Source organism: Miniopterus schreibersii (assembly GCF_964146895.1).
Source record: "Miniopterus schreibersii genome assembly, chromosome: 15".
Lineage (NCBI taxonomy): Eukaryota > Metazoa > Chordata > Mammalia > Chiroptera > Miniopteridae > Miniopterus > Miniopterus schreibersii.
Genome location: NC_138115.1, coordinates 29,358,807 through 29,386,356, shown reverse-complemented (window position 1 = coordinate 29,386,356; position 27,550 = coordinate 29,358,807). Strand labels below are relative to the sequence as shown.

General features: G+C 44.3%; 1 protein-coding gene across 1 annotated transcript in view; it reads left to right on the top strand.

Moving 5' to 3' along the window:
* Nucleotides 1-27,550, top strand: part of EPHB1 (EPH receptor B1) — a 391,986-nt gene that overhangs the window by 336,977 nt on the left and 27,459 nt on the right. The window contains exons 11-12 of the mRNA XM_081159666.1: nt 7,036-7,283; nt 15,175-15,390. Of these exons, the coding sequence (XP_081015792.1) occupies nt 7,036-7,283; nt 15,175-15,390 (464 nt within the window). The remainder of the gene's footprint in view (nt 1-7,035; nt 7,284-15,174; nt 15,391-27,550) is intronic.

Genomic DNA, 27,550 nt, shown 5'->3' with positions numbered 1-27,550 from the left:
TAGAAAGGCCACCTGCCAGCCTGACTTTCTTGGGCTCATTCAGAGTAAAGGTGGCCTCCTTTTGGGTGGGAGTCACAGAAGGAAATTTCTAGAAGAGGAAAGCAAATAGGTGTCTTCAGTAATTATAATTAATAGAGTTGGCATGTTCCAAACATTCATCATGTGCCTGACACTGGCCTGTATACTTTATAAGCATTATTTCATTTAACCTTCACAATAGCCTTATGAGTGTGTGTGTGTATTTAAACTGGAGAGGAAATCAACATTCAGAGGCTAGCTTGCTGAAGGTTGGGCTGCCAGTTGAGTTGGTGATAGAGCAAGAATTGCAACCCAGACAGGGCTGATCTGGGTCTGCTGAAGGTAACTCGCACACTACCTGCCACTTTGGTTACTGTTCTGGAAAACAGCAGCTAAGTATACCGGCACATTGCTGCTGCTGGTAAACTCTATCCAGCAGTTTGGAATGGCCAGGCCTCTTTGGATCCTGTCCTGGAATTCAGTATGCCCATGTGGTGGGCTGCAAAGACTGTCCCACATTTCCTGGGGACAGCATGTTCTTCCTGGGATACCCTGGTCCCATCATCCTGTCCTCCTCTTCTAATGTGGTCTGTGTTCTGCCTTAAGAGGGACAACAATGAGACTCAAGATATTTAGCATTTTTAATTATCCGTGCTTGCTTAGGTTAGGAAACTAATAAATGGTATATATGGATGCAGTCGTCTAACAACCACAAAGAGCTACAAGAAAAGGGAAAACTGGTTTGCTCTCACCATCCAGGTATTAGGTATTGTGGACACTGCGGCTGTTCCATCTCATTCGCCAATTCCAGCAGCCTGGTAATGGGTACCTGGGGGACTCTGCGGAGAAGGAGGAATAGGGTCATGATCAATTAGTAATACCTGCCCTGAGTGCAGGGTCAGGAGGTAGTGGAATGCCTGCCGTGGTTTTACTATCCCTGGTTCAGCAATAACCTACTTATCTTGCACAGGCTTGTGTAATAAAACTTGCTGGAAATTCAAATCTAGTTTAAATTTATTCTTTAAAAGTCACTTTTCTGGTGGAAGCTTGAATTAGTAACTAGAAGCTCTGCTTTCCCCTTTTTCCCCCCTAAGGCAGTTTGTGACTTCAAAAATGCTGCTAAAAAAAAAAAAGAGTGCAATTGTGTGTAGATTCGCACTGCACTCAGCCAACAGCTACTGCTTGAAATACCTGCTGGCAGGTTGGATGTTTCATTTTCAAAAATTGAAAATTCTTTCCTTCTGATTTTATATTTAATAGCTGAGGTATTTAATGCCGTTGAACCACTTTCTCTCTCTTCGTCATTTTGTCAAGGAAAGTAGGAAAGGGGAACTGGCAAGGAGCTGAAACTTATAAGTGACTCTCAGCTGACAGCCTGGAGGGTAACTGTTCTCAAATTTGAGCCAGGCATCAGAATTACCCAGGGGCATGTTAAACCCAAGTCACAGGGCCTCACCTGCTTAGCTTCTGATCCAGTAGGTCTAGGCGGGGTTCAAGAATCTGCATTATCTAATAAGGTCCCAGGCGACGCTGATGCTGGTGGGTAGGAGCCACACTTTAAGAACCCCTGCTGAGAGCCACTGGCCACCAAACTGGCCTGAAGCTAGAGCTGAGTCCTGGCCATGGAGAGGTTTTGCCTTAGGAGAGGATCCAAGGTCAGCTGCAAAGACACATGCCAATCAAAGTCCAGCCAGCCCCAAATTAGGTTGGTTGCATAATTCTTTACTGTCAGTAAAGAATCTGCAGAGAAAGAATCAACCACAATCACTACTCAATCATTTCTTATAAGCGTCTAACTTAAATATAGTGGTGATGCTCGATTTGTTGAAAATATTTTTTAAGTATGATGAATTATTAAAACAATGAAAGCTGTATGGCCATGATTAGGAAGCTCTTTAGAGTTCAAATCGTGCCAAATCAAAAAGCACCACAGACCTCAAGTACTGACCTTCATTATAGGAAAGGTGTCAAAAAAGCAAAAATAGTTTCTTAAGAATAGTACGTGCACCTGAAGTCAAAGGTCATAGGCGACAGCAGTTTCTTAGATTGTAAGCCACACAAGGCCTTGATTTTCTGTTCGTTACAAACAAGGACAATATGCCCATTGACTCCCACTCCTGATGAGGTAATCGAGATGCTAGAGGGCCAGAGCCCCCAGACTTTAGCACCCTAGGCTTACCTGGGGACATCCTCCATGCCCAGATATCACAGTGGGACTTTCCCACTGCCCCTGGCAAAAAGCCCTGCTGTGTCTTGGGTGAGCCTCCCCTAAGTCCCACTAGGCTGCAGGAACCTACTTTTCCTTCCTTTTCTCTTCCAGTCCCCACCCCAGTCCCTACCCACACATGTCTCCAACAGTTTGTAGTTTACAAAGCACTTTCTCACAGACTCCACACCCTGTTAGGAAGGACCGCCAGTCCATCATTTCTCTTTATTGTATAGAGCTGAGAAAAGTAAGGCTGGAGAAGTGATGTGCCCAAAGTTAGGTATTGGGTTTGGCGTAGACTTGACCTTCTTTCTCTACTCCAGCCAGAGTTTCCCCCAACTGTGCTAAGGGGCCATTTAATTACAGGGTGGAGGTAGCCTCTGAGTGAGGGCTTCTTTGCAGGTGGTGCTTTGAAAACCTCTGGGTTTGGAGAACATGAAGTCACTTCTTTGCCAGACAGGAAAGGAGCTATTTTTACAGAATCACTGTTCTTTAAGCCACTGCTTTCCAGTGATTACAGAGCACATTTCTGAGAGCAGTAATGACCACCACCATCATGACTGACTGCAGAGTCCATCTCTCCCCATCCAAGGAGAGCATTTTTAAGACTTTATTTTTTTTTTAGAGCAGTTTTAGCTTCACAGCAAAATTGATGGGAAGGAACAGAGATTTCCCATAAGCCCCCTGCCCCTAAGCATGCATGGCCTCCCCCACTATCAATGTCCCCCACCAGAGTGGTACATCTGTAAAAAGTGATAAACCTACATGGGCACATTATCACCCAAAGTCCATAGTTTATATTAGGGGTCACTCTTGGTGGTGTTCATTCCATGGGTTTGGACAAATGTATAATGTCTTATATCCACCATGAGAGAATCATACAGAGTAGTTTCACTGCCTTAAAAAGCTTCTCAGGAGAGCATGTTTTTATTTTATCATTTTTAAAAACTCTATGATGAGACCCCTCACACAGGATGTAATTTAAAGCTGAAGTGTTAGAAACACTTGGAGACACATCAGCCACAAAGATTAAACAATGAAACAACATTTGTCAATTAGGAAAGTCATGCCATCCGCACCGCTCCATGCCGATAGGACTTTCCAAAGCCACACACTCCACACTCGTGGGTTTCTTCTTTCTTCCTTCTTTCTTCTCACTCACATCTATAAAGTCCGCCCTCTGCATCGGGCCCTGTGCAGTGAGAGGCAACACTGCTTTCAGAGGAATTCACAGGTGTAGAAATAAATTCCAGATATTCCAGGGCCTTTGGCAGTTTATGAACTAATCTATTTGAAAGATCCTTGGGTGGTTTAGATCTGTGCTTCTCAACCTTGGCTGTACTTAAGAACCACCTGGGCTGCCAAGCCTGGCTTCAGGGCCCTGTGACCAGTGCAGTCATGCTGGGCCTTAGACCCAGAAAGGCCAACACTTAGCTTAATGCTCTGCTGTCACAGTGTTAAAGTTGTTGATAATTTTTGAACAAGGAGTCCTACATTTTCATTTTGCATCAGGCCTCACAACTTATGTAGCTGATTCTGTAGGAAGCTTTTAAATATGTCCATGCCCAGGTTGCACCCAGACCAACTAATTGGGATCACTGGAAGTGGAACCCAGGCCTCCCTACTTTGTAAAGCTCCCCAGGTGGTTGCAGTGGGAAGTCAACTTTGGGAACCACCAGTGTAGAACAGAATTCCTCACCTGGGTGTTTATGTGTATGTCGTGGGGAACATCAGATTCATCCAGAACACTTTTCCAAACTTCACACACTGATGTGTAAAAATTGATAAATTGATTCCTAAGCATTCTGATCTCACCCAACTAACCAGGCAGTGACCTCTGTCTATGAGATAGTTCCACTGTGTTTGCTGTTCCTGGGATACTGAGTTGCTGTGACAGTGGCTGCATATGAACTGTTAAATGTGCACAGTTAGGACACCATGGTTCCTGGATTCTGACTTCATGTGCACACAGCTCTGTTCCCTGTGGCACTACTAACTGAGCATCCCCACTGAGAGGCGAAGGGGTGGGCACGGACAACTCTTGCTCTGACTCACAGCTGGGGTTTGGAGAATGTTTTCTTTGTGCCTCAGTTTCCTTATTAGTAAAATGGACATAATAATAGTCAACTCGTGAAGGTGTAGTGGGGATTAATGAAATAAGACATGCAAAGAGCCTAGCGCAGTGCCTGGAACATAGTAGGTAGTCAATAAATATTGGTGTACTATCTCCTCCAAGGAAAAATATGAGCTTACCTTTCCCCTCAACGCTCAACTATGTCTTTTCACTAAAAGAAAATAGAACTCATTATTATGACAAGCAAGAAATACCAATATTCTTCAATTAGTATACTTATCAAATATGCAATTTGTATTTATTCAGCTCATGGTTATTGACTATCTGCTAGGTCAAGGTGTCAGAGGGATGAATTGCATATATATATACACATACATATAGACACATATGTACATACATATATATGCATATACACGTATATGGACACATACATGCTTTTGCATGCATACGTATACTGTACACATACATATATACATACACACTGTTGTTTAGTACTTGCTTTTAAATTGTACCTATCTGAACTACAAAAGTAATGCTTATTGTAACAATTTAAACAACATAAAAGTAAGTAAACTAAGCTTACTAATCTGTGCTTCCCCATTCCTATTCCCACCATTCCAGGGTAACCATTTTAAAAAATAATTTGAAGCTAAAAATAAATCTGAAGCAAATTTTTTTTTAAGTTTTGCATATAAACACTGCCTCCCCATATGAATGCATACTACATAACACTCATCTATTAGCTTTCAGTAGCTCATTGTATTGCGCAGGATGGCTGTGCCGTTTTCAACCATCCCCTGGGTGATGGTCAGACATAGAAGATGCTGGGGCAAACAGTCTTTTTTTTTAAATATATCTTTATTGATTTCAGAGAGAGGAAGGGAGGGGAGAGAAAGAGATAGAAACATCAATGATGAGAGTCATTGATTGGCTGCCTCCTGCACGCTCCCTACTGAGGATCAAGCCTGCAACCTGGGCACGTACCCTGATCAGGAATTGAACTTCGATCTCCTGGATCCTAGGTCGATGCTCAACCTCTGAGCCACACAGGCTGGGCAGCAAACAGTCTTTTATAAAAATGTAAATACTGGCACTTCTACTTTTGGATAGAGTAGGGATACAGCCTCCAGCAGTTTAGAACCCAAGACTGGGCAAAGCAAAAACCAAAACAACAATAATAAATATGATATTTCAACTTTTATAGACATGCCTCCCACGCACCAGGCACCACAGTGCAGCGTCATAAGCTATGAACGTGACCTCAAGCAGTTCACCAAAGCAGCATGTGATTAAATGCCAAGGCCAAGGTTACATGTGATACTATCTTAGTTATTGCAAGGTCCATGTTGAAATCTTTCTAATGGTGCTTAACCCAACCTCTAATCTAGCTCTAGATTCTAACAAGTTCCATTGACTCTGGAGCAATTTTGCATGAAAGACCCTTTCATGCAGCTTCCTTCCAATCTTTTTTGTAGCAGAAAACAAAAGGATCCCAACTGACTCGCAGCAGAGATGTTAACTGGCTTTTCTAATGCAGCCGGTAATTTATCTGATTGCTCACAGTGTGGTTCATCATTTTCTTCCAGAAGCTGAAAGTAAAAGAGGACAGTTTTCCCAGCAGAGAGCCACGTTTCTGCTGTCAGACCTCTGACACACATTTCAGTGATGCACTTACAGGTAGATACTAAACTGCTTCATGTGGAAGAGCTGCAAGTTAGAAAACCAAGTTAAAACATAAAATCACTTTTGAAAGTACACTTAACAGGATTCAACGGAATTTTTTAAGCACCTAAGAAATAGTGTCACCAGATTGCTTTTACTCCCGGTGATTTTACTGCAGAAATGTTTAAATGCTGTGCACCCGTAGAGGTCTGCAGCTCCTGTTTGCTTGGGAAAACCACGTGCTGTTCAGCTGCCAGGAGTGCAGGTAGCTGCCAGCCTCCAGCTGCAGAGCCTTCAGGATCTGCCTCAGCTTTCCTGCAGAGACCCAGCTCTTCCTGCAGCCAGTGGCTGAGCATGGGGGGAGGGGGGGTACTAGAGCCTGGAACTTTCTGGAATGGGCACTGTTTGCTCTGGAGCTCCCCACTGGGTGGGATAAGACTGTCAGGTCTGCATTGCAATCTGGGGCTCCCCTTGTCCATAACCGCTTCCTCCTTTCTTTTCATAATGTTAGGTCTGCATGTTGATCCAGAACTCTGGCCAGTCCTGCTCCCTTCCCTTTTATCCTGCACAGTGTCTGCTAACTTCCTAACTTCTCAGGGTCAACTTTCTGGGGGACCCAATAGACATGAATGCTTTCAGGGCAACATGGAAACATAAACACTAATCATCTCATTCAGAGGACTGAAAACCTGAGCATGTCCCCTAGCCCCGGGACATTCTTGTGCCAGGCTCTGCTAAAAATGAATTACGCCTCTGCCGAAGTGCAGCTGACCCTTTCAGTTCAATTATTCAGTGGGGACAAATGAAAAACCAAACATGGGGAAAAACAAACTCATATATGCTCTGAAATTCTGCCTTAGTTACGTGAGCTATTTCTAAGATCCAAGCTAAGGAACGTGTTTCAGTATTCCTTCTTTGTGTGTCAAGAACTGATTAGAGCCAATGAGAAAAACACTATTTCCATTTCTGCCCCTTTAACCACAGTTCCGCTTTTAGCACCACTGTTCTTGATAGCTGCCTCCCCTTGGGGTTTCACAAACAGAAGGATGCAGGCCTAACTTCATTCTTGTTGCAGGCGAGTTCGGAGAGGTGTACAAGGGGCGCTTGAAACTCCCGGGCAAGAGGGAAATCTATGTGGCCATCAAGACGCTGAAGGCTGGCTACTCGGAGAAGCAGCGGCGGGACTTTCTGAGCGAGGCGAGCATCATGGGCCAGTTCGACCATCCCAACATCATTCGCTTGGAGGGTGTGGTCACCAAGAGCCGGCCGGTGATGATCATCACGGAGTTCATGGAGAACGGTGCCTTGGACTCCTTCCTCAGGGTGAGAGAAGCTCGGGGGCATGGGTCACTGAGCACTGGTGGACCCTGCAGAGACGTGGCTGGGAGAGGTGTCTGTGTGAGGACAGCCTGCCCTTCAGGAATCGCCCGATGAGGTGTGGTGGGTGTTGGAGGTGTTCACCAGGCTAACAGATTTGTTGCTAAAAGAAAAGAACAGAGAACTTGTGGGCCCCTCAGTAGGAGGATGGCATGTTGTAGGGCCTCGATAAATGTTTGATGGATGAATGAGAATTAATAGATGGGGATGGAGAGTGGCCATCGGCACCTGTACGAACCAAGGAGATTGAAGAGTCTTTCAGCTGCTGCGTAGCCCTGTGTGATTCACGGAGATGCCAGCAGCCGTCTCTGCCTTTTCCCCAGCAGAGCTCTCTTCCCTCCCAGCTGCTCTCGTCGCTTACAGTTCAGAGCTGAAACAGGTTGCCCTTTTCGGATGCCTGGGCCACCCGCCCTCTGAGGAGGCGCTTCTGGGCAAGAAAGGGGAAGATTGGTTCCCCAGCATCCACGAGTCTTTTCTGGGGTTGGTGAGGAATGTGATTGCGGCCCAACCTGCCGCACAGGTGGGCGCACCGGCAGGCTTATGACGGAGGGAGCTGTAAAAGATCTCTGTCGGCGCGCCCAAAAGGAGCCACACTGGAACGACTTTCATCTCTATGGGGCATCACAGAGCTACTCAGACAAGGGGGAGTGAGAATGGCCATGAGCTGATGTCTGGGGAGAGGAAGCTAGCTAAGCAGAGGCCAGGGAGCAAGGCGTCCTTAGACAAAAGGCTCAGCGGAGGATTGCAGGGAAGCCTGAGAACAAAGGGCACAGGGGGCCGCACCAAAGAACGCGACAGGGTCTTCCAAGCAAGGGCTTCAGGGTAATAACAAGTAGCAGACTATGACCATCACCAAAGCTATCACACAATAGCTGTAACTGCGGATCAAAGAATCATTTGTAGTCATTGAAACATTCATGGGGTGACTACTCTGTTCACTCCCTGTGCTAGGTGCTGGGCCTAAAGAGATGAAAGAGACATTGCTTTCATACTGGGTAACAAATCACACCAAGACTTTAGTGGCTTAGTACAACGATTTATTTTTCTCATGAAAATACAGTTGGGACAGGGTCATCTCTATTCCATGTGAGGCAGCTCAAGGGCTGAGGCCTGGAATCATCCAAAAGTTTGTCACTCATGTGTCTTGTGGTTGATGCTTGGTGTCAGCTGGCATCTCTCCATGTGACCTGCTTGAGCTTCCTCACAGCAAGCCAGGTCCCAAAAATAAGCATCCCAGAGGAGAAGGCAGAAGCTGTATCCATTTTATAACCTGGTTTCAAAAGTCACCCAGCATCACTTCAGCCATAGCCATGTGCCCACCAGATGCAAAGGGAGGAAACAGGCCCCACATTTTTTAAAAAAGTGCTACTAATTCTTTTTTTTTTAATATGTTTTTATTGATTTTAGAGAGAGAGGAAGGGAGAGGGATAGAGAGATAGAAACATAGATAAGAGAGAAACATCAATTGGCTACCTCTTGCACACCCCCTACTAGGGACTGAGCCTGCAACCCGGGCATGTGCCCTGACCAGGAATCGAACTGGTGACCTCTTGGTTCATGGGTGGATGCTCAACCACTGAGCCACACTAGCCTGGTCAGGCGCCACATTTTGATGAAGAACAGTAACCTAGTATCTTCTTACTCATAAGGGTTGGGGGGTCCTGTTATGTCTGTCTTAGAGAATGCAACACACCACAGAAGTCCCTGCCCCCAAGGACCGTAGTGTCCCAAATATCCAGCAAACATCTGCCCCTATTATACTTTTTGTTCCCATGCATGGAGTAGGGAGGTATCATAAGCAAAGAACTGAAATCTTGCTGGGGAAGCCAGGGAAGGCTTCAGAAAAGGGGGGAAATTAATTTGATACTGGAGGATGAGGAATTTGCAGACAGGTGAGGGGGCAGGCAGGTAGGACGAAACAATGGAACAGTGTGTTCAGAGGCCAAAGTCAGCACTGCCTATTTGGTAATCTGTCAGCAGCTGCGTGGTGGCTCCAAAGCTCAGGAGTAGAGCTTAGGAGCTGCAGTGCAGAAGGTAGCTGGGGGGCTCATCTAGAAGCTGCATTTGCACGGTATTGAAACTAACTTTGCAGGGCGAGCGTGCACTCTCTGCCTCATCTGAGTCATTAAGCAGTAGTGCCTTTTTTTTTTTTTTTTTTTGGTGGAGTGGGGGGGACAACAGATGTAGATTGTGAGCCCCATGGACTTTGCCTGGCACAGCCTCCTTGAGGGTATGGGTTATGCCTTGTATTGTGCCACCCTAGTACCTAGCATAGTGAGGGCCTGGTAAATGCTAGTTGCATGAAAAATACACATAGCCATTTCTGGGACAAAAATGTCCCAGAGTGACAGGAGCAGTGTAGTTGTTCTGAGTGAGCCTGGTCTCTTGTCTTTGTAGCCAGACGTCTCATGTAAGAGCGGGGCATGGACCGTGGTTTCCTGGGGGCATTCATTCATGATCAGAGCTCTCATGAAAACAGTCCAATAAAAGTGAGTAGAAGGCAATGTTAGAAGACAAAGTGTTTTCTGGAACCAGCCTCCAGACCCTTTCAGGAGTCATTTATTTCCTACGTGTCACCCGACAGTATTTCACAGAGTCTCAACATGATCTGGGACTGTGATCAGACTCTCTTCCCGGACTGCACGGGGAAGAGGGAGATTCATTCTCAGGAGGCTGTGGGAAATCAAAGCCCACAGCATTGCTCTGCACAAGGCTGCTTCCATTTGGGGCCCAGGACATGGGGACATATTGGACACCAGCATTTTTCATGATGATGAGGCCCAGGCAGTGGGAGAGAAGCTAGGGGCAAGAGAGGAGCACAGAAAAACCAAAGAGAAAGGATGGCAAGAAAGGAATGGCCGGAGCAGGCAGAGCCAGGAGGAGAGGGGAAATGAAGCGTTTCTGACTCCTCGCACGGTGTGGAGGCAGGTAATCTATAAATCTAATTTCAGCCTTACCACCAAACCCTGGAGCATAGCAACATTAATTGATGTACCTGCTGCTTGGTACAATCTAAAAGTAGGTCATCAGTTAAGTTCTGTAGGGTCCATCTTCTGGGAAGTAGAATAATTTTAGGATTGCCATTCAGAGAGGAAAGGAAAAGGGTTAGTCCTCAATTTGTGCCACTGTTTCCTTTCTCCAGTTGGTCCTTTCACACTGGACATGGCATGTTTGGAGACTGAGCTAAGCTCCTGCCCTGGGTCAGCATCTGAAATGCTCTTCACTGGGGATCCAGTGAGCACATTGGACATGGTGTCTCACAGTCCACTCACTGCTCCCTTCCCTTTGCAGCATTTAGAGACCCTCACATTTTAAGGGATTTGGAAACATGGTTATTCTCTAACCACACATTCAGTACATTCATTATTTTCCATTTTTTTCCCAAACGTCTATGCCATGAATATTATGTAGCATGCAAATCTATGATTAAATATTTCCTTCTTGACATTCAAATTCAGGGGATTTAATCCAGGGGCTCTTCCATAATCTTAGTGGCAACCCCTGAACCTCATCAATGTCCCATGCTTGAGCCAACAAGGTCGACATGCTCTGTGAGGCTTTAGTGCCTAAAGCTTGACCTTCTGGTTGCTGCTGGTTCATTCACAGATGGTCATAACTGAAAGACTCTTGGAAGTCACTGAGCAGTGACAAATGGAGACATTTCTCACCAGGGAAGCTCATTCAAGGGCTGAAACCAGACAACAGCACCCAGATGTCAGGGAGAGAACACCAGATTGGAAGTCCTGAGAGCAAGGTTCTGCTTTGGGCTCTGCCGTGAGTCACCCTGTGGCCTTGAACAAATCTGTTAACTCGATTTTCCAATCTATAAACTGAAGGCATTGAGCTGGATGATCTTGAAAGGGCTCTTTCAGTTAAAAAAAAAAAAAATCTGATTCATTCTCTTCAAACAAATCAAATAAGGGTTTCATTTCCTGAAGTGGATTTGTCAATGAAAGTTGAAATACCTAAATCCTTCCTGTCTAATAAAAGGGCCAGCAAGTGGCTTCAGTGAATTTGCAGAAAAGCAATTTCAGCAGAAAGCACTTTATGAAGGGAAGAAAGTTTAAATCACTTCACTGAGGCTGTATTTCTTCTCTGTGCTGTGCTTTCACCATGTGCTCAGCATGGCAGATCTTTTCCCGAAGTCGCTAAGAAATCTCTTCTTTAAAAATCTTCTTTGTCCTTATATGCTGATATTCATATTTCCGCAAGTTCTTCCTGGGGAGTTACACCAATGAAATGAACATAAAACTGTTGAACATGTCAGAAAAGCTTAATATGCTTATATCTTTATATTTCGCCAAGATTATGAACTCGACAGGCATGACCCAGTCTTATCAGGATATGTGTTTACCCTGCAGATCCTAAAGAAAGTGCATTGGCCTTTGCAAAGTCAACATATTCCAGTGGAAAAGACACTGGACAGGAGTTAAAAGTCAGATGAGTGTAGCATACTCGTGGTAGAAATGTCTCTGCTTTCTATTTCTATGGCCATGGCAGACATTAATCAATCATGGCTTCTTTTCCTGTGAAGCGTACACACAGCCTTATTCTCCACCCAGCACTTGAGACAGCCATTGCCAATTGATCAGAGATGGAATGTCAGTAGAGACATAATTGCTGTTCTGGACTTAGAATCTCGTTATAAAACCAAGCAACACGGAGTGATTGAAGGCTGGTCTCTTAAACTTTCTGGACTTAATTTATCTTCTCTATTAAAAAAATGTATACTATTGCCTGCTTTTCACAGAACCAGTTTTAAGGATTAGAACATATCTATGAAGCATGACTTGCCATTCAAGAGTCAAGTAACAGAAGAAATCAATGTGTGTTGATTAATTGATCCAAACTTTTGGCCTGCATCATTAGTTTCTGATCATATGCTACTACCTTTGGGGGGAGGGACTATTTTACAGATGCCAACCTGTTGAGCTTAGAATGGCCTGTGAACTAGGTTCTCCAAGGGCAATGATCCTAGGATGTCTCCCACACCCCCCCAAAACCCACAGTTCTGGCCCCAGGTGTCCTCAGTCTCTCTCACCAGCCATCCCAGGTACGTGGAAGAACTGATTTGTGAGACAGTATGACCTTGCTGATAATACCAGCAATAATTGCTGCTCTCTTAGTATTCACTAAGCACTAAACTAAGCTCTTTTACATGTATCATCTCATCAAACCTCACCAAAACCCTATGAAGAATGGACACTGTGTTCCTATTTTACAGATGTGGAAATCACTGCTCTGGAGGTTGAATAACTTGACCAAGAGCACGTAGCCAGTGAGCAGCAGACCCTGGATCCAACCTGGGTCTGTCTGGCTACAAAACTGGACTTTTAGCTACTTATGGGCCTTTGCTGGCCCCAGAAACTGCAAGGATGACTGATATAAATTTTAAAACAAATCAGACAATAAAACAGGCCTATGAAGACTTGAATGACTTAACTTAGAAACATAGACCTGTTGCTGCACATTCTCTCAATATTCCTCTTCTCAAAGTTGTTTACAACCACCACGAGGGCCTCCCTCAACATTTGTATACAAATTGGCTTCTTTAGGGAGACATTCGTTTTCAACAGCATTGTTGTCTACACTCATGGAGAAGAAGTAACAATCTGAATTGAAAATGCATGACCCTGTGACTCCAGGATGAGTGAGAATACAGTTTCTAATATACAGAAGTTGCATGAAAGCTTTCTGGAGAGGCAGATCCCCAGAGACCTACTTAGAGAAAGGGAATGGTGCTAGCTTGGTAACTTCTTGAAGAGGTGTTGACTGAAGTTCATTAACAAGAAGGAGAATTTGCATCCCTCACTACACATACAGCTCTGGTAGATGGGCACCAAGTGCTGAAAAGCAGTCCATTTCCAAAAAGCAGCTCTGCACTTTCTTTTGGAGCTGGTTAGAAGAAAATATTGTGGAGGAAGCATTCTGGGGAGGTGGTTAAGGTTTGAGTTGGAAACAGCCTGGAATTTGGGGGATGTCAGTTCTAGTGTGTTTGGGGGTCCTCCCCTGGCAGGAGTCTCAGGAAGGAGTGGAGGGAGTGTCAGTTTGTTCCAGCCCTTCAGTTGATCAGGGGGCTTAACCCTGGTAAACACCATCTTTCATGAGGAATAGTCTTCAATCCATGCTGGCATTGTTAGACTTTTTGATTATTGGGGCTTTCTCTCATAAACAGGGTAGTTTTATAAGAGCACTTTTATTTTTTCATACTTATTTTTGCATAGAAAATGCTTTTGCAGGACCACATGCATGCATGATGTGTCCTACACATATTTATATGAGGTAATGCACATGAGTGCCTTATGTACCGCCTCACCTACAGTAGGTACTCGATAAATGGGAGCTCCTCACACTGTTTATGTGTCCTGCGTTTCACATGAGGACAATGGGGCAGAGGAAGTGACTGCCTCGCCCAGTGTTCAAGTAACTAGACTGAACCCTGGGTGTCTGCCTCCTTCCACCTCTCCCCTAGTCCAAGCATTTCAATGCCTGGGCCATGCTCTACTTATAGAATACAACTCATAGCCCTTTGGGGAGCAGCTATGGCTGGACCAGATGGAAAAACGTGTTCTTAGCAACATGGCCCAAGGTTCACTTATTTAACCAGCATGTGCAGAGCCAAGACCCAGGGGATTTGGGGAGGCAGGAGGATGGCACAGAATTATTCACTAAAGAGTCTGTTATCTAACCACAGAGGTGGGCATCCACCCAAGAAACTGAGCCCACTGGAGATTGGCAAGAGGGCAGCACTGCAGGCTGGTGTGAGGAGGAGCAGCAATCGCTCCCATTCACTAGGAGGGTCCCTGTGCCAGACACTGTGTGCACTTTTGCACCACCCATCCCTGTAAGGTTGATCTGGTTATCCCAGCATCAGGGCTGAAAGGCTGGTAGTATCCAAGCAAGATGCCTTAATATTTAATTCTGGAAACAGGGAGAGATGTACCAGTCATTTATTCAGCATGTTTACTGAGCTTTTTCTACCTACATTAAAGCTCTCAGCACTAAGAGTACAGTGGTGACCACAAGAGGGAGGGTTCTTATGTTCAAATTGCTTAGAGTCAGGCAGCAGAAATAGATACACATACACCACAAATTAAAAGTTATGATATGTGCCAAGAACAAAAATAAGAGCATGCACTGAAAGGTACTAAGAAAGTGCTAAATATATTTAAGGAAAGGGACTAGTTACAGAGACATCCTTTCTGGGGAAACCTGAAAGGCAGGTAGGTGTTGATAGTGGAGAAAAGCAGGGGGAACGGCATGTGTAAGGGCCCGAAGGCAAGAAGAGCCTGGTGTGGAGAAAGATTGACAGGCCAGCAGTCACTGTGGCTTAGCGCAGGCATGAGGGATACACTGGCAAAAGGAGAGGCACTAGCTGATCCCATGGGGTCTCTTGGGCCACGCTAAGGAGTTTGGAGCTTTACCTTAATTCAATGGGAGGCTATTAGAGAGCTTTAAGCCAGAGAGTGACATGCCCTGATTTATGTCTTACAAAGATGGCTCTAGCTACAGTGTAGAGAATGGATGGGGTGGGGGGGGGGCAGATTCACGGTGGCTGTTAGAAGTGATGGATGACAATGACTTGGCTAGGGTGGTGGCAGTGGAGATGGAGAGGAGTGGATAGATTTGAGATATAATTTGGAGATGAAATTGACAGGGCTCGGCAAGGAGAGAGAACAGAGCGTTCAAGGAGAGGGGTGAGGTTGGCAGTGGGGGGGGGGCAGGGAGCGGCTGGCCCAGCGCTGAGAGGCTGACAAGCAGCAGGCCATGGCACCTCGGCTTTTGTTTAACCACCGAAGCTCATCTTGATCCTGATGCCCCTTGTGTCTTATTACAGCAAAATGATGGACAGTTCACGGTGATCCAGCTGGTGGGGATGCTCAGGGGCATCGCTGCTGGCATGAAGTACCTGGCTGAGATGAACTATGTGCACCGGGACCTGGCGGCTAGGAACATTCTGGTCAACAGTAACCTGGTCTGCAAGGTGTCCGACTTTGGCCTTTCCCGCTACCTCCAGGATGACACCTCAGACCCCACCTACACCAGCTCCTTGGTGAGTCCCTCTTGGTATTCTCAGATAAAAGCATGACTTGAGCAAATGGTGGCTACACATGTCCAAGGACCCACGGTAGGGTTATACTCTGAAGAACTGGGACCTGAACTCACCTCTCCACTGGGGAAGGCAGGTGCTAGGAACCATCCAGCTGGGAGAAGCAGTGGCAGCTGGCTGTCCAGACAAGCATTTGGGCACAGGCTGTGAGGAAGGGTCTGTATCTACTCTGAACCCATGGTGTTTCTTGGCCAATGGGAAGAAGACATTTTGGAACAGATGATTTGGGAGAATCCAAACAGCTGGACAGTGGCATCAGAGACATCTGTGGGCAGGGAACAGGCTCCAGTTGGGTTGGCACTGTCTCACCGACTAGACTCTTGGTTCCCTTCCCTCCTCCCTTTCCATTGCTTCCAGATATCTTCAAGTACCATCTACATGATCTACTCTTAAGTTTGCTTTTCCTGCTCTGCCTCCCCGCCCACATCCCAGGCAGCTCTAATCATCTCTGTCCAACTGCCTCATTCACACAATTCCTCCTAGAACGTTCCCAAGGTCCAAAATAGAGCCCTTGATTTACTCTCCAATTTCCCTTCCCCACTCTCTCCATCTCAGCAGTTGTATCACTCAAATAATGACCAAAACCTAGGCGTCAGCCTTGATTGTCCTGTATGCCTCACCATCCATGTCTAATCCCTCAGCAACTCCTATAGGTTCTTATAAAATCTCTTCCTTTCTTTTCATCTCTCTGCCTGACCCTCCCTCGCCCTCCATTCCAAAGTACCATTCTCTTTTGCCTGGCCTGGTATAGTCTCTTCCAACTAGTCTCCCTGGTTTCCTCTTATCTCCTCATGTCCATTGTCCATTGCAACAGCATGTTCTTTACACTTGCAAAGTTATCATTGTTATAAAAATGAAAACAATGCAGAGAAATAAGAGGAAAAAGGTAACTGAGAATCTACATTCCCCTGAAGCTGGGGTCAGTAAACTAAAAGGCCAGATAGTAAGTATTTTAAGCTTTGCTGGTCAAGAGGCAAAATGAAGATATTATGTAGAAAATTACATAACCATTTAAAATGTAACCCTTTAGAAAAGTATCAAGACCATTCTTAGCTCATGGGCTGTAAAGAGCCAGGTGACTAGCTAGATCTGGCAACCAGGCCATAGTTTGTTGACCAACACCTGTCCTGAAACATCCATTTCAACAATTAGATGCTTCCTTTCACATTTTTCTCTTTGTTCAAAAATTTGAAAATTTTGATTTTATAAAGGTGGAATCATACTATGCTTATGAGTCTGTGTCTTGTGCATCTTCTGGGTGTTCTTGCTGCCGGTGGCTGTTCTGAAAGTTGTCAATATTTACGCTCTGCCAGGAGTGTGTGGTGCCGGTCTTCCAGCATCTTCACCAGCACTGGAGCTGATCAATCTTTAAAAAATTGCCAATCCAAAGAGGAGAAATGATACCTCATTTTGTTTTAATTTTCATTTTCATTTGACTGCTAGAGATATTAATGTCTTTTCACACAACTGCTGGGACTTCTGTTTCCTCTTCTGTTAATTATCTATACATGTCTCTACCCATTTTTCGATCAGGTTATATATATATATATATATATGTATATGCCTAGTAGTTTTGGATTATGTACATTATGAAGGTTATGATGTAGAGACTGTAGATTCTGTTACATTTATCAATAGTGTTGAGGTTTCTTATTTAGCAGGAAGGTAACTTGGTTAGTTTGACTCAACCTGAGGACTCTGTCCTCTTTGCAGTGGGCAACAGCTTAGTTTCTGTGGTTTTCAGTCTGTCTCATACATGCACGGTTCAAGGATCAGCCAGAGAATTGAGAAAAGTTTATACCTAGAATATGGATTCCTTTTCCCTGGCCTCTCTTGTTTTCAGGGATTCTTCCCCAACTCTTCAGCAGCCCTGGTTATCCTAGATTCCTTCCCTTGGTTCCTCCAGCCAAAAAAAGGGTGGTTTTTTAAATTAGAGTTTTAGCCAAGGGTCAGACTTAGTGAAAAGACCCCTCTGGGAAAAACTGCAAAAGGTAAAATACACTTCTTGCTGTTCAGTTTCTGGAATCCTTAGGTAGTTTTTCCTTTATTTTCTTTCCTCTCACTTTTTGTTTTCTTTTCTCTTCTCTTGTATTTTATTATTTGCTGGAGAGTTTGCTGGTTAGAAGTACACTCCTCCAACCAAAAGTGGAACCTTCAGTTTATTATCCTCAATCAACAGTTCCATAAAACAGTCCTTAACACTGCTCTACTCCACGCAGTATTTTTTAATATCGTCATCTTCTATTACATCTTGATTTACTTAATAAGTGAAGACATCATTAATAGCTATTAAAGTTTCCTAGTCTTTCCTAGTAGGCCCTCAGACTTCATCTCTCATTCAATCTTAGTTGTCTACCATACTTTTTTGCCCAGGTCTCTTTTCTCTGTTTTAAATTGCGATTTCTAACTCTGGGAGTATTTTCTTCCCACTTGGCTCCTGGAACAATGAACAGATAAAATTCCTTCCTTTGTGCTTTCTTGTGATTGGAATAAACCCACTAAGCTAGAGAGGAGGTCTGAACAGCTCCTAACATTTCCATCTTTTAAGAGGGACAGATAAATGAGCTGGGCTGGGCTCTAACACCTGTACAACTTACACAGCTTTCTTTTTGGCAGGTATATTTCTGAATATTGTTATGGGTGTTCAAATTAGCCTTCCCATGTGTCTCAGTTTATTTAGGCAGCAATAACAAAACACCACAAACTGGGTGACTTTAACAACAGACATATATTTCTCACAATTATGGAGACTGGAAAGTTCAAGATCAAGCTCTTGGCAGATTTAGTTTCTGGTAGGAATCTTCTTAGTGAGATGGCTTCCTTCTCACTGTGTCCTCAAATGGCAGAGAGAGAAAGAGCTCTGGCCTCTCTTCTTCTTCCTATCAGGACACGAACCCATCATGGGAGTTTCACTCTCATGACCACATCTAAACCTAATTATGTACTAAAGGTCCCATACCCAAATACTACCACACTAGGGGTTAGGGATTCTGCAGATGAATTTGGGGAAAACAAGAGCATTCAATCCAGAACACCATGCTTGTATCACAGATCAGTTCTCAATGTTGGCTTCAGGAGTTACAGCTGCTTAGTACTGGTCCTATCTCCTGGTATCAAGAGGAAAAAAACAGGCTCACACATACCAGGAAAGGCACTACAGCTTTGATTAACTCTACATTTGGGGCTCACACGCACATTCACAAACCTGAAGTTCACCCTTGACCTGGTCCCATTGGTGGACAGAGCCCCAACTGGATCCCATAGATCTTCAGTTGGCAGCTTTCTGCTTGTTAAGTCAAGCTCTGCTCCAGCGTGGCTCACCTTCTCTTCTGATCAGTAGGAAGAGGTCCCATCTAGCTCTTCTGTGAGCAAAATCCTCCCTTTTTAGTATTCAGCCAGGTTCCTTCTGCTAAAGTAGTGTCAACTTGGCCATCCTCCGGAGCCCCAGGCTGTCTCTGAGGTCTCCAGCCTTGCTCCATGCCTTCCCTCAGCCCTGCTCCCTGCAGGCCTCCCTGTTTTTATCATGAACTGCACTCCATCTTCAAGGTGCCTCTGATCTCCCTCAGCCCCTTCCCCTTTGCTCCTCTCAGCTCCTTCCTTTCCTCTCCTGCCCCCGGCTCCTCCCCGCTTATGTTTCTGCTGCTTCTGAAACTCACTGCCTTCCAGGCCCCCAGTTTCTCCTGCTCCTTGCCTTCTCTCTTCTAATGTCTGTTGACGTTTCCTGCCCTGCTCTGTCCCCCTCTGTAAACCTCAAACAGAGCTGTTTCTTGGGCACCTGCACTTCCTTGTGAGAGTCAGAGCCATCTTCTCAAGCTATTTGCCAGCTGTGCCCTTGTCCTTCTTTGATCTTGGTCCTTTCGGGGACTTTTGTGGACAGGAAGGCTCTGTGAACTTTCTCCAAAGTCTGTGGTAAGTGGCTGCTATCAATGATGCACACACACGTATACAGTGCAGTATACACACATGGATACACAAAGCACAGTCAGGGACACACAGAGAAACACACACACACACACACACACACACACACACACACACACACAGGCTATCCAGACACAGACACATGCAGACGTAAACCTTGAGTGAGTGCTGGGTAATGGCTGGGCTTCTTCCTTCCATTACCACTGAGAAGTGAGTTCAACTGCTATAGAACTGTTTTAGATTTGTTTTTCTTATAATGTACTTAGTACTTAAAAGGTGCAAAGAAAGCAGGAAATTATCTCAAAGGTAATCCTTCCTGTGAGCTTCAGGACAGTGTCCCTTTGGTCCACACTTTGCATGTCCAAAGAAGTGGCTGCTGCCCTGGCCAGTGTGGCTCAGTTGGTTGGGCATCGTCCCGGGCACTGAAAGCTTGCTGGTTCAGTTCCCGGTCAGGGCATGTACCCAGATAGTGGGCTTGATCCCCGGGAGAGGACATGCAGGAAGCAGCCGATCAATGTTCCCCTCTCACATCCATGTTTGTCTCTCTCCCTCTCCCTTCCTCCTTCTCTAAAAATATCTATCTATCTATCTATCTGCCTGCCTGTCTGTCTATCTATCATCTATCTATATCTATCTATCTATCTATCTATCTATCTATCTATCTATCTATCTATCTATCTATCATCTATCTATCTATCATCTATCTATCATCTGTCTATCATCTATCTATCTATCTATCTATCTATCTATCTATCTATCTATCTATCTATCTATCTATCTATCTATCATCTATCTATCTATCTATCTATCACCTATCTATCTATCATCTATCATCTATCTATCTATCTATGTATCTATCTATGTATCTATCTATGTATCTATGTATCTATCTATCTATCTATCTATCTATCTATCTATCTATCTATCTATCTATCTATCATCTATCTATTTTTTAAAAGAAGTTGCTGCTAAGCAGGTTGATCCCTCTGCCTGAGAGGTTTCAGCTCAGGCTAGGACCTTCCACCTTCAGAAAGAGCAAGGTTTGCTTGCTTTCTGTCCAGCAACCCCAGGTCCAGCTTTATGTCTCCCCATAGTTCCTGGAGCTTTTTACACATAAATTATGCTTCCCCTCCCTTTCTCATCCATGCTTCCCTCTTGAGGCCATTTTCAAATTATGATTTCTCGCTCTCCTTTCAGTCACTGAGCTTGGGTAATAGGCCAACTCTTGGGCGGATGGGAAAGTGGAGATGAATGAAGACAAGCAGGGGAAAGCGGGAAGACCCTTTAATTGCAGCCAGAATAACCGAGTCCTGGTCCCCTGGAAATTCTTCTGCAGCATTAATTAAGTTGAGGGAGGAATCATTCAAACCGACCCCATGCTCTGCCATTCAAGTAATTCTTCAGACAGTTCTGCCTCCTCCTTCCTTTGCTCTCTCTCCCGGGTCACTTTGTCACCAGATGCTCAGTTAGGGATATCAGGCCCTGACTGAAATGCCCTTTTGAAAGGGACTCAGCATAATTATTATTAGTAAGGCCAGTGTATTATTAGCATGAGTGAGATCAGGATGGGATTTCAGAGTCTGAGCCAGCTCGTGCCCTGAGGAATGGAGCAAAGGGTAGGTCAGGTTTCTCAGAGGGCACATCTCTCTGCTCTGAGCCTGGTGTGTGGGATCAGGTGGGCAAAGAGGGGAGGGCCCATGCAGTGCCTCTTCTGTCTGTTCTCCCAGCCAAGACATATTTATTGAGCACCTAGTATGTGCAAAGCACAGCAGTTAACAAAACAGGTGGTTCTCAAGCTCCTTGCATTCCCTTCTTAGCCAAAAAAGTAGACATTAAATGACTAATTATGCAATTAACTATGTAATTACAATTGTTAGGTGCTGTGGAGATGCATTTTTCAAGCATGTATCAAGGGTCTTGAAGAAGGAATATGTAAGCTGAAACCTGGGGGTGGCAAGGGGTTAATTAGGGGGAAATATGATCAGTGCCTCATGGGAACTGTTCCAGAGCTGGACACACACCCTGCTTCCTCAGTGTGGAGGAGAGGAGGGTGCTGGGGGAGCTTGTGCTTGAGCAAAAATGGGGATATTGGGAGACATGGCAAGTAGGGGTGAGTCATCATCGAGGTGTAGGGATTGTGCGAGCAGCCCAAGTGGGCCCACAGTAGCTTTGCTCCATCTGGAGAAATCCAGGGCATAGGAGGAGAGGAAGAACTGGAAATAAGAGTCCAGATGCAAGTTCTCAGGGACTAGGGGAGAAGCCCAAGGTGAGGGCCCCTGGTGGAAGCACTCCTAGCAGAGGATGGCAAGCCAATTTTACCTTCTGAACTGAGGTCCCAATGAGAGTTAGTCAAGAAGTCAATGAACCAATCAATCAAGGATCAGTGATTTTGTGCAAGAGGCAAAGACCTCTGCTAGAGTAAGGAATTAGACTTTATTTATATTTAATATGTTAATTAGCAGTAGTATCTATAAATTATTCATTAAGATATAGGCTTATTTTTCTGATCGGGTGCTTAATAAATAAAAGTTTGAAACCATAAGCTTAAAGTAAAGAGAGATCATTTTCAATTGAGGTTAGAGAAAGGGAAAGAATAGATTCCCAGATGATTAGATATGAACTAAATGTAAAACTGGGCACATAAAAGGTACTCAGGAATACTTTATAGGACGAATGGATGGGTGGATGGGTAAATGTGTAAGGTTATGAGGACTCAGAGGCTGAGGGTTTTCCAGAAGGAAATAATAGTCTGATCAGAATGAAAGAAGCCATAAAGTACCAAGTATGCTCAACTGAGTAGAAACTGTCTGATTTGGGTGATGTTGGGAAAGGGGTGTGCAGACCAATAAAATCATCGTGTGTAGGTCCTAGAAGAGCCTTATTATCAATTCAATTGTGTTTAACCCAAAAGATATGTTGAAGACCTAACCCTCATACCTGTGATGAATATTACCTTACATATTTGGAAATAGGATCTTCGCAAATGTAATCAAGTTAAGATGAGATCATACTAGCTGAGTGCAGACCCTAAAACCAATCACTAGTGTCCTAATAAGAAAAGGGAAATTAAGACAGACAAACACAGGGAAAAGATGACCATGTGATTGAAAAGGCAGAGATTAGCTTGATGCATTTACAAGCCAAGGATCATAAAGGATTGCTTGCAAACACCAGAACCTAGAAGAGGCAAGGAAGGATTCTCCCCTACCAGTTTCAGAGGGAGTATGGCCCTGCCGACACCTTGATTTTAGATTTCCCGCCTCCAGAACTATGAGACAATAAACTTCTGTTGCATTAAGCCACCCAGTTCATCGTACTGTGCTACAGCAGCCCTCGCAAACCCATACAAGTCCATGAGCCCAAGTGACCAACTGCATCCCTATCACTGGACAAGTGTGCAGTGAGTGGGCAGACTATAAAGGGTGAAGGCTGGGACATAGCATGGAGGGCCCTGGATGCACATCTGAAATTTACCCAGAATTCAGGAGAGCCTGACTGCATAAAATTTAAGAAAAGTTAAAATAAAACAAAACAAAAAAACCACTTTATAATCCCTGTTGGTTGAGTTCACTGGGGTGGCCTCTTTGCAGGAGCATTGCTTTCAAAGAGCTATGACCATAAGAGGTTAAATAAAGGGACTGCTCAGGTTTTGAAAGCCCTGACCAGCCTTGAGGTTCTGGGAGTCTTTGCAAATCTCCCTCTAGTTCTACAGGACTCTTGTGCATTGTTAGATAAGTTGATACAGGGGGTGGAGGTGTTCATCCCTTGTACCCAGCCTAATAGGGCCTCCAGGAGAGCTTGGCCTAGGAGCCCTTCATGAAACAGAGAGCTTCTTCACAGAAAGAGGCCTGTGGGCTTAGAGAATCTCTAGAAGGCAATGCGTTCATCTCAGAAAGGGAAACCAGGCCCTTCAATCCAGCCCTCCCAGAGCACACAGAAGCAAGAGCGATTTTCTAAAGACTCCTGAAGCTCAAAACCAGCTCTATCAAGGCTGAGCATTTACCCTTCCTCTGGGAGAGCTGAATTCAAAAATCTGAAGGCAGTGAAGAAACTCTCTTCCCGTACAGTTTACAGACCCAAAGGTAAGAGAAAGAAGAAGTCAGACAGTGTAAGAGAGGGGGAGCCCAGGAGGAAGGAAGGGAAGGACCAGGGGATAACTGATGAAAGGCCACTCTGCTAAGAGCTCAGTCTGCAGATGCTGTAGCTGCAGGGGGAGTATATGGGGAGGATTTTAGATGGGAAGATTTTATTTTAATCTTCCCTCAAAAGCACTCAAGTAAATCCTTTCCTTGTGAGAAGGTGAGAGAGCAAGAAGGGGGAAAAGAAGAATCTCGGTGAAAAGACCCATGTAGACTTCCGCTGGTGTTCTCAGTTAAAGAATCCATGCCATCTGGGTGTTTGACAAAAAGAAAAAAAGGCCTCAAGTAAAGTTCAAAGCCATGGATTCGGCTTAGGAGTTGCAAGCTGCTCGCCTCTCCTCATGGCCAGCTCTTTCTTTTGTTGGAGAAAGAAGTTTCTTTTTCTTAGTCAGCAATGACTATCTTTTCAAAGTGACCTGTCAGGTCTTCATTCTTTTATTCTCTTGTGGCCAAGGGGAGCTGAGCAGTAGGGAGAGGGGAGGGGAGGGGACTCAGGTGACAAGAGCAAGATTGACTTTTATTCATTAACCATCTGAAAATTCCCTATTAAAATGCAGAGCCGCAAGCCAGTTGTGCCCAGCAGCTTCACATTTTGCTACTCCATGCCAGGTGGGACAAGGAGACTTACTTTTATCTAGGAGCACGGTCCTACTTAACTCTTTATTAGATGTGTGTGTTTGGGGCACATATGCCAGGGCTGAGGCCTAACACCTAACCAGGAATAGTCATGGCACCCTGACTTTAAGCCCCATCACTTTTGAAAACTTTTCCTTTGGAAAGGAATTTGGCCCACTCCTGGGCACATAGAGCATGGCAAATGGTGGTGTATATGGGGGTCAGATGGGGGCTGGGGTATCCACATACATGTGCACAACACGCTTCACTGTGCAGGGTAGAGCTGGAGTAAGAGGAGAAGGGAACGGGCCAGGAGCCTGAGTTCCACTTGCACTCTTGCCCCAGACCTTACATATGTTTGGGGTGAGCCTGTCCAGGGTCATAGTTGGAGTCAGAATCCTCCTTGCCCTCCAGCACTGCTCTCAAACTCACCCCTCCACCTCCATGGGAAAATTCCCATATTTTTGTGGCTCACTTCACCCATCTCTACCTACATAGTTTGCAGAGTCCAGTGCAGAATGAAAAACCTCATGTTCAAAAAACAAAAGAAAAATAGCCCAGATGGTGTTGCTCAGTGGTTGAGCACCTACCCAGGAACCAGGAGGTCATGGTTTGATTCCTGGTCAAGGCATATGCCTGGGTTATGGGCTCCGTCCCCAGTAGGAGGCATGCCCAAGGCAGCTGATGGATGATGTTTCTCTCTCATTAATATTTCTCTCTCTCTAACCCTCTCCTTTCTACACTCTCTAAAAAAATCAATAAAAACATATTAAAACAACAACAAGGAAAACACACAACTGAAAGTACTAAAATATGAAACATTTCCTTTAAAAAAAAAAGAGAGAGAGAACAGCAGAAAATCCAGGGAGACTTCACCCCAAATTGCCAAGCAGTGTGAGTTCATGTACTTTTAAACCAGTATCACCAATAAAATGGTATGAAATAGTTTTATAGTTGCATTTTATTTTTTTAAAATATGTTTTTATGGATTTTGTTTTAGAGAGAGAGAAAGGAAGAGGGGGAGAGAGAGAAACATCAATGTGAATCGGCTGCTTCCTACAAGCCCCCTACTGGGGTTCGAACCAGCAATCCAGGCATGTGCCCTGACCAGGAATCTAACTGGTGCATGGGACAACGCTCAACCAACTAAGCCATACCAGCCAGGACTGTAGTTGCATTTTCCACCCTGAGAAGTTAAAAGGGCAAAGGTTTGCCCGGGAAAGGGGCGAGGGTAAGTAGGAGGGAGGTTGGTTCCTTGCTATCACTTTAAGACAGCTTATGTTCCTCCTAAATTACTTTTCCTATTGCACATGCCATGGCTCTATTGCCCAAAACAATGATTAGCATTCTACAATAGTTCTCAGTATTAGAAAATTATTTTAGTAAGTAAATAAGACACCATCATTTAAAACCCATTATTCAATTTTGGGGGTTGTTTATTTGTCTAGGCTTTTAATACCCATTATCCTACAAGTAATCATTATCTTCAGTAACAAACACACTAAGCTCATTCTTTCCTTGCTTTATTTTTCAATGTTTTAATCGCATTTCAAATCATGTAGCATAACTCGGTTCAATAGCTCTAATGACAGATTCAATACACAGGCCTTCATAGTAGATAATTTCGAAGGTGGTTCCCTCAGCAATTATAAGGACAAGGCTGAATTTTGAGCCAGAAAACATGGTTTGAATCCTTACTCTGCCAATTATTAAATTGGGGTGAGTTACTTTACCTCTCTGAGGCTCTGTTCCATTATCTGTTGAATGGGAATAGTACATTATACTTGATCTATGTCACATGATTATTGTGATCAAAGGAAAAAATTGTCTTGAAAGTGCTTTAATACATTTCTAAAGTCCCATAAAAATGTAACAAAGTTAAAGTTACTATAAAATCTGATGGCATAGAATAAATTATTCTGTTTCTTAGCAAAACATTTTACCTGATTCTGGGGGGGGCGGAAATCTGTGCCAACAATACATGACATGCTAAATATAATTAGCAATCAGTGGGACTAGTTCCTTTTAGTTACTAATGCAAGTGGTGGAATCCTAATATAAAATCTAAGCAATGGAATGTAAAGAGCACAAACTTGGATGGGAATGAGACCAAAAGTTAAACCCTGGTTCCACTACTAACACGTTTTGCAACCAGAAGAGGTATTTACTTCATAAGCCTCAGATTTCTTATCTATAAAATGGGGATACGAACCTACCTCTTGGTATGATTGTGAAAATGGGATGATATTAAATATGGAAGTGCCCATCAGAGAAGTTAGTGCCGAGTGGACACTTGATAAATGTCCAATTGCTGTCACCTCTAGGCCCTGAGGTGCTTCGTAAGAATGGGAATGGAGATACAGCCTGTTCTGTGTGAGTGCCTGTTTCTTCAATGCAAACTCACTCAATACATGATTAGTCAGTGGGGGAATGATGTCAGTATATTGTAGAAATCCTGTGGTTCTCACATGATCTTTCCCCAGGATATTTATGTTTTGAAGCAATCAAGGCAAGCTTTCTTACAATTAAGGAGAAGGCTTTAGCATAATGAGAAGACCTTAAGAAAAAGTTGAACATTGACAGAAAGGGCCTTTCTTTAGCACAAATAGTGGTTGGTTTCCAAAAACCACTATGTTTTCCATTCTGTTATCTGGTGAAGCTAAGAGTAAAGGTGAGGAAATTATGAAAACATTTTCTTTTATGTTAAATTTTAATGTTTTTCACGAAGAAGTCTGTACTCTGGATCAGATTTTTAATTTTGATGGAACTAATTTCTATGAGATGTGAATGCCCCCAGGACTTGCAGGATTTAGTCTGAAAAGGATCTGATACACGGGTGCAAATGCAGGTTGTAATTTCCCTGTGCTGCTAATTTTATTAGGATTCTTGTGTTTTGTTACATTTGGAATGGTCTTGTCCAAATGTAAATTTCCCCCATAGGCTCTGATATTTAATTGTGCAATTTTGCAGAATATGAGGCTTTTTAAAATGTGTGTACAACATTATAGCAGAAATGCCTCTATTAGGAAATTAGAGTTCATTGAGTCACCTTCAGGAAGCATACGTTCCATTTAGGCATAATGAATAGTTGAACCATCAGCAGTAGGACTAACCATTTGAGATGCAGATCAAAATGACAACAATCATGTTAGAACATACATGTGAATCAAAGGAAAAGATAAAATGTGGGTTCACCCCCCGTATGTGAGTCTCCAGTATGTGAGCACCCCTCATAGGTGCTTTCCTCTCCATGTCCTGGGGTTAATAGCAATTGTGTCAGGGGCACTGCTGGGGTCATGGGGACACCTACCTGGGCTCCAGGCAACCACCCTGCTTCAACAACAGCCTCTCTTCTGTTTTAGATATTGAGCTTTCTCCAAAGTTTCTTTCAAACAAGAGTTTTACCAAGACAGGTACAGTATTTCAAA